General features: G+C 33.6%; 1 protein-coding gene across 1 annotated transcript; it reads left to right on the forward strand.

Annotated features, from left to right (window-relative positions):
• The first annotated feature begins 3,418 nt into the window (after positions 1 to 3,418).
• Positions 3,419 to 10,974, forward strand: LOC144852607 (MAM domain-containing glycosylphosphatidylinositol anchor protein 2-like). Its single transcript, XM_078710520.1, has 9 exons — positions 3,419 to 3,473; positions 6,318 to 6,476; positions 7,141 to 7,427; positions 7,528 to 7,597; positions 7,786 to 7,851; positions 8,708 to 8,821; positions 9,410 to 9,523; positions 9,940 to 9,998; positions 10,551 to 10,974. The coding sequence occupies exons 1-9, from the start codon at positions 3,419 to 3,421 to the stop codon at positions 10,602 to 10,604; spliced, it is 978 nt and encodes a 325-aa protein (XP_078566646.1). The 3' UTR covers positions 10,605 to 10,974.
• The last annotated feature ends 517 nt before the right edge of the window (positions 10,975 to 11,491 follow it).

Raw genomic sequence — 11,491 nt, forward strand, 5'->3', positions numbered from 1 at the left:
GCGAACAATATAATAGCAGCATTTCTTTATTGATCGCTAACTCTAATTGGCATAACGTTCTTTATCAATATCTCTCAATTTACTAATTTACATACTACTTGTTGACAGTCAGTTTGTAGCGCAAAGCATAATTGCCTTTGTTTGTAGTATTTTTCTTAACTGGTACATAATATTTTAATGAGAATGTGCGTAACGGCGAACCAGGAGTGCGGATAAGCCGATAACGCAAGCTATTTGACTTTGTAAGTGAAATTGGATAATTATAACAGGGCAGTCATACTTGAATTATTTTTCTAAATGTGATTGCCGGTTTAATTATTCGTGATAAGTACAGTATCCTTTGAACTGGTACTAATCGACCTACTTTTACCATAATTATTTAAAAGTAGCCGTCATGTAATTTGAGTCTGAAATCGCCCCTCAACATGGATTTCTACAACCTAGAAGTAGACGCAACTTAAGAAACTAAAGCTTGGTCTACTAGCTAGGACACAACGCAAGGACGTAAAGGCACCGTTGGTAATTTGAAAAATCACGACCCGATGGATCATCCAAACTTTCGCTTGTGATTGGTCAACTTGCTTGCGTTGCGCTTACGTAATTGCGTTACGCCCTAGTGGAAACAAAGCTTAATATCATTACAAGTGATACATTATTCGTAATTTCTGTTTTTGATGAACGCGACAAGGGAGCAACATCTATAGCTTACAACTGCCAGAACACGTCGCGGAATTTCAAACGTTTCTAATTCAGTACGAATACTCCTTTCAATTAGGCCTGCAATCTAAATTCTCTATCTCATATGTTATAACACCTAAATAAATTCATGTAATTTGATTGACTGTGGGTCACATGGCGTGCAATAGTACGCACAATTCAACGGTCGTTCAATAGTACTTTTTTCGCGTACGTAAACAAATCTTTTCTCGTTTGGAAAATATAATATGTTTTTTATACTATTACTTTTGAAATACAACAACGCCGCCTATTTTGTACTTTCGCCGCAAATATTGAGTGTGATGACTGGTAAAAGTACATTTTTGGAGAGATATAATGTACCAATTTAGACAAAAAAGCATTTAAATTAGCTTTTGATCGTTTGTATGATTTTGATTAAATAATAGGAAAATCTCTACAAGATGTAAAATCGTTGGAAAAAAACAGAATTATGCTAGATGAGTTCCAGTTGCCTGTCGAAGTTTCGTAATGGTATCGCTGCCTTTCTAGCCTAGCTAGGCCTGTTAGTATTAGGCTTGGCCTAGGATCGTTTGGTCGTTTATAAAATCCAAATAAATATAATATTTAATATATTATTAAAAACCAAATAAAATGTTACTGTTACTAATGTGAATAAAATGTCTTTTATCCAATCTAATTCAAATGACAGGAATGTATTTATATTTTATATAAAACAAACAATTAATGTTTTATATTCGTGTAATGGTAACAATAATGAAACGAGGTGAATGATGAAACTATTGCATCTCGCATAACACTCAATCTCCTTACCACAATACTATACAAGAATGATATGCCATTATATGTATTATTAATTAAAGGACTGACGCATATTATTATAGGCTAGTATTTTTTGGCCAAGCTCTACCTTTTTGTTGATTTTTTATTTAATCCTATTTACTTTCTATAGGCCTAATAACATACGGTACAGAAACACACACATACACCCACCCATCCTCACACATATTTATGAATCATTAAAATATTATGAATAATATACAGTCATGTTTGAAGTTATGCTATCTATATATAAGTTATGCTTAATTCTGCCGACATAGGCGAGCACAATGGAAAAACTTCGGGTCAAATCTCTGCCTTGGATACATACCTCATCTATCTCAGATGTACCGCGAAACGTAGATTTGATAACATCAGTTCTCACTATTACGATATTGTTCCATATATTTCTATCTTAGAAAGATATTATAAAGGGTTTTGAAAACAAACTTCCTGATTTCATTGGTACATTTTCAACCGTGCGCGGTAGAAGTAATTTCCGGGTTCACGGTGAGTTTTACGGGTTCACTTTGCAACTCCTGGTTTCAATTAAGTTGGTCGTTGGTGGCCATTTTAGATTTTGTTTATTTTCGGACCGTGCGTGTGAAGGGGTCAATAGTTATCAGAATAAAAATTATACTGCAAATTAATAAAGATCAAATTAAATATATTCATAAAGCATCGGAGTATATTGTTGTTGGGAATAGTATATACAATTACATCGGGAGAACTAATGATAAGACCCATTGTTTTAAATCGGGGGAAACACCGATATCCGAGTTGTTGAGGCTCAGAATAACGGTGGGCTATCACGGTCCCGTTAGGACCCTGGGATACTTCTTCCAATGTTGCAAGCCGTCTAAAACGTCTTCCTTATTGGGACGAAACGGCCCACTGTGTCGCGGAAGTTAGTTTCAAAAGATGTTTAAACTAAATAATGTATTAATTATACGAATTAGGATTAGTATTTATTTGAATAAACGCCCAACACCTTCCCAATAAAACATCACTTAAATCATGGAGAAATAAGTTAACTTATTTCTCCATGCTTAAATAATCGCTGTATATTCACAATATTGTATTATATTTATAACACAATTATATTGTAGTAGAATTCATCGGACTGTTATATGCAATTTACCAAGCATTTGTTTTCTTTTTTACCACTGTTCATATATATTAGAGGATTTTATTTGATTATAAATGTTACCATATTATTAAAACTAACCAATTTATCGTATCCCATCGCCTCCCCACCTCCGCCCTATAAGGGCCCTACCAAAACCGTCCAAGCGAGCCAGAACGTCCTTCTAACACCTTTTTTACCCGAGTCATTATCATTCCGAGAACCATCGTCTACACTTCCTAGAGGGGGAGCGAGAGAATCGAGCTAACACTCTGGTATAATAAATATAAATAAATGAGTTTATTGTTGTGGTTTTGTCGTGGTACTCTTAAATAGTATAGACCTACAAATAATAAATATTTATGAGTGGAATGGTACAAATAATATAATGAGTGGAATGGTACAAATAATATAATGAGTGGAATGGTACAAATAATATAATAAGTGGAATGGTACAAATAATAGTGGAAATATAACCTTTCACCATGACGTGTTGGTACAGATATACTTACAGGAAATGTTCGTAATTGTTCTTTATATAACGAAGTTAATTTAGTGTGCTGGCATTTTCCTTTGTTTGCTGCGCATGCGTCGCATGAAGCGATTCACACTACAAAAATTAATAAAAACTGTTGACTGAATACCACTTCCCGATCTCTTTAGAGATATGTGTACTTTAAAGCAGTAGGCCTATTATGCGTGATAAGTAAAGAAAAGCTTAATTGTGATTATTTTTAAACACTATTTTATTGTTTTTACAAACCGAGAAGATTAATAATGGAAAGGAAAGTGTTGTTTGTGGTTCAATATTTATTGGTTTCATCATCAAAAGGTAAGTTAATAGTTCAATCAAAGATTGTTTTTTAGATCTAATTTAAGATCACAAACTATATTTAATGTAAAAATAATACTATATGGTCCTATTGCGATAACTTTTTTCGTCTTTAAACGGTTAAAAATGTGAAAAATAAGTCGATTCTAATAATTATAGCGGCCCGCTATAAATCCCAAAATGCATTGCGCGCGGATTGATATTTTTGTTTTTCACCTGTAATTCGCCCACTTTTCGATCGATCGTGAGGCCAAAACAAATGGAAGACTCCTAACTTTTCAGCGAAAATACCGGGTTTTCCCCAATTTGTATCAACGGAGTCTGGCAAAAATAGAAAGACAATTAATGCAGCAACTATACAACGTCAGGCTAGGTATATAGCTAGCGTACGATGTTCGTACGTTACCGATGTTTACCATCTAGGCCTACAAAACTAAGCCTAGCTAGGCTAGGCCTAAGAACGTCCACGAGAGGTCGATCGCCGCGAGCTACTTAGGTAGTGCATTGTTTCTCACTTTTTATCATAATTTACCATAAAACGTACATTTAAGACAAGGAATGACATGGTTTAATGTTTTTAAAGTGATATATATGTATTATTTTCCAAAAAAACGTCCAAAATTGCAGGGAAGGGGTCTTTAATAATAGCAATGACCTTTATATCGGTGGCACACATCAATTAATGGTGCATCAATTTTACAAAATAAAAAAGATGAACGAAAAATTACATTATAGAAAAGAAAAACAAAGTTCTAAATACTAATACATAGCATCAAAACAATATATAAGTTAATTAATTACAGATGCTAAGATTAATACATTAAATTATGAAATACAATAAAATCATGTTGATAATTAAATTTCATCTTGTAAAAGTTTATTCGATATGCTAGTCTAGTACAAGCATGTATCGGCTCTCATCTTGATTTGGTAGGTGTAGAAATGGTCAAATCACCGCAAAGTAAGCCTGGGTAAACCATTTCATTTTCTGGTGGTTGGTGGGGAGGGGACTGGGCGGTACAAACAGTTATTTACATGAGCATTTCCACCACAGTACAGTGGCAATTAAACTCCTTTTTACAGACATCCCATACATTTGTTTTTGTCTTGTGTGGGTTCGTCCCACTTTTATTATGATACTCTGTTATAGAGAGTGTTAAAGAGTCGCTATCCAATCGAGCTTGAACAATACCATGAAAGTCCCGGTGGTCTAATGGTTAGGACACCTGCATATCAGGCAGAAGGTTCCGGGTTCGAATCTCGGTTTCTCATTCTCACAGATTTCTTTATCGTTTCAAATTAATTAAATTTCAGTATATCACCGGCCGGTTTAGAATTCATGTTCTAATATTTTGTTTTCTCTCATTTATATGATCAGTGTTTAAAAGTAGGTCCAATAAATTAATATAACTTATACTGTATATAAATAAGATGATTGATTTCGATGTTAAAACCACATTTGCCTTCATTTACATTTAAAAAAAACCAATTAATTAAAATATATAAATGGTCACTATTCTATTCTGTTTGTGTTCGGGTAGAGAGGCTATAATAAACTCAGGAGAGGAATATAGAGTACCTTCCCATTTCACCAAGACAAAAATAGTGAGATGAATGCAAAAGTTTGAAAATAATAATATAATAATATAATAAATTATTATTCGATACAACTGGAATTACTAAAACAGGAAAGATATTTGTTCACAAGAAGCTAATGTTACAAGGACAATTGTAAAGCACGAATCTATTATTTTATTATTTATCAACTATTCATTCGGTTGTTTAGTTTAATCGTTGAAACCATAAGAGGTGCATCTGTTGATTCTAGTCGATCAAACATTTTAAATTGTTAGATTTTTACACTGACTGGCTTCGAGCTTCGGGATGTAATTAAGCATAGCAGATTGAACATTAACATCCTCATATTATTACTAGTCATAGCCGAACCTGATGACCGTAGTAACAACAATGCATTTTTTGAATATTGTCATTTCTTTTAAGTTTCTCTTAAAGTTTATGGCCTCTAATTTTTACATCGGATATTCTTCCTGAATCCAATAATAATGCTTTATTTCCAAGTTGAGGAAAAATTAGTTATTGTTAATGTACCAGGCTATAACATAATGGATACCAATTATACTGAATGAATGAGTAAGTAAGAACAAGACCAAGCTTTATTTGCGTTTTGTGATTTCGGTTCACTGGTATGCCACATAAGGTACCGTGTGCAACCTTGCACTAGGTTGTATTTTGCTACATTTGTAGATGTGGAAGTGTTTTGTTACTGTAATATTCATCATGGCTATCAAAGTGGCCGGGGAACACCAAACATTCCTAATAAACGTACCTCTCAACCGTGTCACATTGGGTTAGGGGTTGAAAACTGTTACTCTAATAGTCCGAATTCCTGACCCGTCAAAATATCCTGTCTCACTAACAAACAAAATCAATACAACAATTTGTTGGTTTATCGGTAATAAATTTCGTAGCTAAAGATAAATAATCAAGTTCACATAAAGTCAGCTTAGTTTGGTATAGACGTTTTCAAAATTAATTGATAATGATTAAAACATTTTGAATATCTGGTGAACTAGAAGTTGGGTGGAACAGTGGGGCCTAACATAAAAAAAGCGAGTCAATCTCGCCGAAAGCGGGACAGGTGTATGCTACAGTTGTCATAGCTAGAAAGTGTAATTGATTTAATACTATTGATGATTATTAAGGTACAGTATAACATCACCATACATTGATTTAACATTTAAAGTAGAAATTTAAAACAGAAAGTAAAAGCATGAACAACAATCGATTATTTTGTCCCTTTAAAAAACAGTTTTGTTTTTAAAGTGGTTGGTGATGTAACGTGTGATTTCGGACAGGACAACTGCGGGTACACTGATGACCCGGAAGCTGATGTTGCCTGGTTTCGAAACTTTGGAACAAATGTTCTTCGATTCGGCGGGACGGAGACGGGTCCTACTGCGGACAATACACAATCGGTGGACTGTAAGTATCAGCTTATTCTTTAAATTAATCCTCATTGATGCCATAATGTATTGTTATTACATAGCTTATTATTAGCATAGCATCGTCTCTCCTTCCTCCCAAGGGGCATACGAGACTATAATGAAAGATTCCAAAGATAGGGGAATTTATTACGAATACACTATTTTTGTTATTATTATTATTATCACACTTATGTATTAGGCCTATAATTTCTCTTTTCTTTACGGCATTGTAATAAGACAGCAACACAATTTCCCAAGTTGGGATGAATAAAGTTTCCTTGTATCCTTGTATCCTTGTAATTTAAATACGAGAAAGTGATTGAAATTGAAACTTGACTACCTCTCCAATGATCTAAAACGTAATATTTTCCTTGCATTTCTACAGTAATTTTCACTGAAGAGGTAAGATAAGAGGAGAACAATATCAATAAAACAATAAACCTATGCCGACTAATACACATTTTATCTTGGCTATGTAATAACATAAAATATTGCCTTTTCTACCGGTGTAATAACAACAATTGATAATACCGGTGTACTATAATACCGGTATAATATAAAATGTTACTTCTTTAAGGACTATATTTTCCATCTGCAAATCTTCAACATAAGCGTCTGCTAGACGTGGAAACATTAGTAGCAATATTCAATTTTACTTACAGCACCTCCATTCTACATGGTATTTATGGACATACCAGGTAGTCAGGATTTAACTACAGGGAACACAGGCCGTCTTATCTCACCTTGCTATTCAATACCCAACTCCCTAGAAATGACTTTTTACTACCACATGTACGGGGCTGATATGTGTACTCTCAGAGTATACGTTGTTCGCTGTGAGGTCACTAGCTTTAGTGGCGCTCAATTTACAAAATCGGGGAACCAAGGCGACCAGTGGAATGAAGGAACGATTAGTTATGATGTATCAGGTATAGAAGGTGACATTAAGGTAATGTACTGTTACAATACACATCGCACAAAATAATAAATGAACCGATAAATTATTCAAGTATTGATAATATTTTTTAATGTTTAATTTTAATGTTTAGATTGTGTTTGAGGCGATACGAGGTGCATCTGTTACTAGTGTTATCGCTCTTGATGACATAGCGATTGTTGGTACGTTTTACTGTTTTAAATAGTTTACAACTAATGTTTGTGGAATGAACAAAACAAGCTGATACATACGGTAAAAACCGATTGAACTGTGAAACACAACATTTTACCAATCCCGCCGCGTCCATGATGATCACGATAACGTTAACCAATGTATATACAGTAGTGTACTAATTTTATTTTCATAACAGATGACGATGATTGTGTTGATATCGTATGCCAGAATGAAGGTGTTTGTGTTGACAACTTCCACTCAAGTAAGACCTAAGTTTTTTCCATTATATGACATTGGATTTCAAAAATCTATCTCTCCACCGCCCCTCTCTCTTTTCCCGGTAATTATTTCTCGAAACAAATAAGAAAGGGTATATTTTCCATTACGTGCAGTTGTTTCAAGAGAATTCCAACAACTCCACCAATCGTATAACTAATTAAGGTTTTATCAAGAACTTTGGCTGATGCATTATTAAAAAAATAAATCAATATGATATTACAATGTTACAGAGAGCTAACTTGCGGTTTGGACGTGATTTTGCTACAATATCAATGTCCGGTCAAGATTTGTTTTACGAAAAATCAACTCTTTCGCAAAGTCATTTTAAGTTTTAAGGCAACTAAAGCGTTTCTAAATTTTGATTGATTGAGCTTGAAGATTATAATGTGTAGTCTGTGTAGAGACAGAGGTGAGGTCTTCAAAATAAATTGGGATATAATAGCTTTATAATTTGTTCACTCTGGCATTGAGTTTGTAAATACCGTGACTCTGTTTGAAATACGAATACGAATATGAATCATTTTTATTATATATTATATAATAATATTGATAAGTTTAACAATCATACAATATTGGACACATAGACAAAACAGAAGCAAAAAGTAGATTACATACACAAACACTTAAGTACAACAATTAGAGCAATTACCTAATCGTTTAAGCAGGATTACCACACATCAATCACATAACTGATGTTTGTTGATATCTGAATTTCTGTAAGTTGGTTAAATAGGAGTGGTGTTGGCTTATTGTATACAGCTGCATACGTTACACATTATTAACAGTGTGCATGTAAAAAAAAGACAATAATTTACGTGATCCGTGATATTATCTTTTAGATACTGATGAATGTGTAAGTGCACCTTGTATTAATGGCGGTGCTTGTACGGATCTGGTTAATAAGTATGAATGCGCATGCGTAGGAGGATATGGAGGCACCACATGCGAAATAGGTTAGTTAAACCTACTATCATAGCCATAGATTGTAGTCCTACAATTTAATCCAACGTCCGTTCCGCAACCTAATTAGGAATTCTCGCCCAACATTGCGTATTTGAGTCACAGGACGCCGGAAATGGTACGCTCGCACGTAAAAATCATGATGAATGTCACATATAATTGGCCGGAAATGATACTCTAATAATAGCGTACTCGCAATTGGCAAAACGCGATTAAGGATAATATTTGCGTTCAATGCTAACGTCAAGGGGTTCTCCCGAACCATAACAAGTTCCCCTGGCTAGGGCCTGAATAACATCACTATGAGTGTAACTTATATATACTTTAACAACTAGTTTCTAACATATCAACATACAGCGATCAATTAAAAACAAACATGTGCATCGCTTAACTATTCAAAAACCAATCATGCATAACAAATTGGTTACCAGCTCTGGAGCAGTATGAGTGAGAGACTAGCTCTTGACTGAAGTGATTAGTGTACGTACAAGAGGTTTTAATCATGAATAATTCATGATCTCTTATTTTAACGCGTATAACAAAGTATGTCATATTGAAATAACTTGAAATCACTCTACTAGATATTGATGAGTGCGCCTCTGTTCCATGTGTAAATGGTGGTGTTTGTATCGATGACGTCAACATGTTCAGTTGTGAATGCTTGGAAGGATATGATGGACTAATTTGTCAAAATGGTAAATACAATACACTATACTATTACTACAATACATTATTACAGACGCTTACCTATATTCAAAGGTATACATTAACGAAATCATCGTGAAAAACATAGTTGCTGACGTCTGAAATCTTTATCTTTCATAATTTATCAAATTATCATAATATATAATAAAGACGACATTTTATTGTTACAAGAGTGCAAACGTACTATTGATTACATTTTAGTTTCTGTAATTTTACTTTGTGCACCAGTTAGAATGTATTTACTAAACAAAGATCAGTGGTGTTATCTAGATTCTAGGGACTGGTTCCTTGTTTAGGGACCACTGCATAATCATTATAGATAATGAAAAAAACACACATACTTAGATTTTACAGACTCAGTGTGTGATCGAGAATGCAAAAACAACGGTACTTGTATATTTAATAGTGATTCGACAATGGGATGTTCGTGTCCCCGTGGGTTTTCTGGACCAGATTGCAACAAAAGTAAGTTCAACTCGTATTCAGTTCAAACTTCACGATTGGTTGTTTATTAATACATACCGTAACCGTATATTCAACTCGGATTCATCGGCAAGTTACATTTCACAATATATATGTATAATATGCCTATATATTCATTTTTTTCTTCTTTTTTTTTATTGTGATTTTGTAAATGTTATTTTTTTGTAATGCTGCAGACAGTATATTTTTCTGTATTAGTATCAATTGTTGTGCTACTGTAATAATGTTGCTTTATTTTTTAGCAATCATTCCTTTTATTCAATTCAACTTTATTTCAAAAAAACTTTCCATACGAAAAATACAATAAAAAAAGAGAAAGAAATACAAAGCATTATGTGACAAACGTCCTAGAAAAGATCTTTTGACATATAGAACCTCTCTCCACTTAAAATACATTTTGGAATCAAACAATAAATATTCCTATTTATCTTCTTTCTAAAGTTTTGTATAGATAATATGTTTCCAGCAACTTTCATACTTTGATTATGTACACAATATTTACCATTGTTTTATTGTATTACTTTCTGTTTAAAGGTAAGAGATACTGTAATTGCGGTGACCTTTGATGTTGCTCTAATCAAGAATTAGAACTTCCTGTATAGAAAATATAATTGATGTAACCATATAACAACCTCTACAACCAGAATCAAAAACCAATGTAAATGCAGGGCTACAAAATAACATGATGTTTTCACTCTGTGTAGCATAGTTCTTAGAAGATTTACTTTAAATTGGAAAGAAGTCTGATCTTGCTGATGAGGAAATGCGGCGTTTGGAAACACTATAGACCTAGTAGAGATACGTTGGTTATAAAAGTGAATTGTAATAGACCGTTTTAAAGGTTATCAAAACTAATGAATTAAAAGCTATGAAAATGTTTGTACCTACAGTAGGTAGTCTGAGCAACTGAATATATGTATTCATTTGATTGTTTATTTTAGAAAAAAGTATTTAATAAAATAATAATAATATTAACAAATGATATCTCTTTGTTTTTTTATTATTGACTTTTGGTCAGATCAAGTAATTATTCAGTTCTGTTCGATTTATGTCAATGCAGCTCTCATACATCTAGAAATATATTGATTTGATAATTGAAGCAATGCAATAAATCACTAACACAATGTCATGTGGGTGAGATGTAGGGTGTTTACCCACTTTGTTTCCTTTTATTAGTAGACCTGGCCACATATAGACGCGTAATCAAAAGCCTAAGCATACCGGTCGAGTAGGATAAGGTAATTATAGCTGCTAACCCTGGCTTATCCAACATAGATTGGTGCAGATCCATGAAGAAACTAGAAGCGCCCTCAAGTTGACGAATTTTTGCATGGTTTGCTTATTTTAGCATGGTTTGCGTATTTTGCAAAAATATAGCGCCCTCAATTCGCCTATTTTGATTTGCGAATTTTGGCAAAGCACAGCACCTTCAATTTTGGCAATTTATTTTCCGTATTTTAGCATGATGCTCACCA

The sequence above is a fragment of the Antedon bifida genome, chromosome 1 (genome assembly GCF_963402885.1).
Source record: "Antedon bifida chromosome 1, ecAntBifi1.1, whole genome shotgun sequence".
Taxonomy (NCBI): domain Eukaryota; kingdom Metazoa; phylum Echinodermata; class Crinoidea; order Comatulida; family Antedonidae; genus Antedon; species Antedon bifida.

Coding starts and splice junctions, on each gene's coding strand:
- LOC144852607 (XM_078710520.1), top strand. CDS start 3,419: ATGGAAAGGAAAGTGTTGTTTGTGGTTCAATATTTATTGGTTTCATCA. Junction 3,474..6,317: donor ATTGGTTTCATCATCAAAAG/GTAAGTTAATAG, acceptor TTGTTTTTAAAG/TGGTTGGTGATGTAACGTGT. Junction 8,822..9,409: donor AGGCACCACATGCGAAATAG/GTTAGTTAAACC, acceptor TCACTCTACTAG/ATATTGATGAGTGCGCCTCT.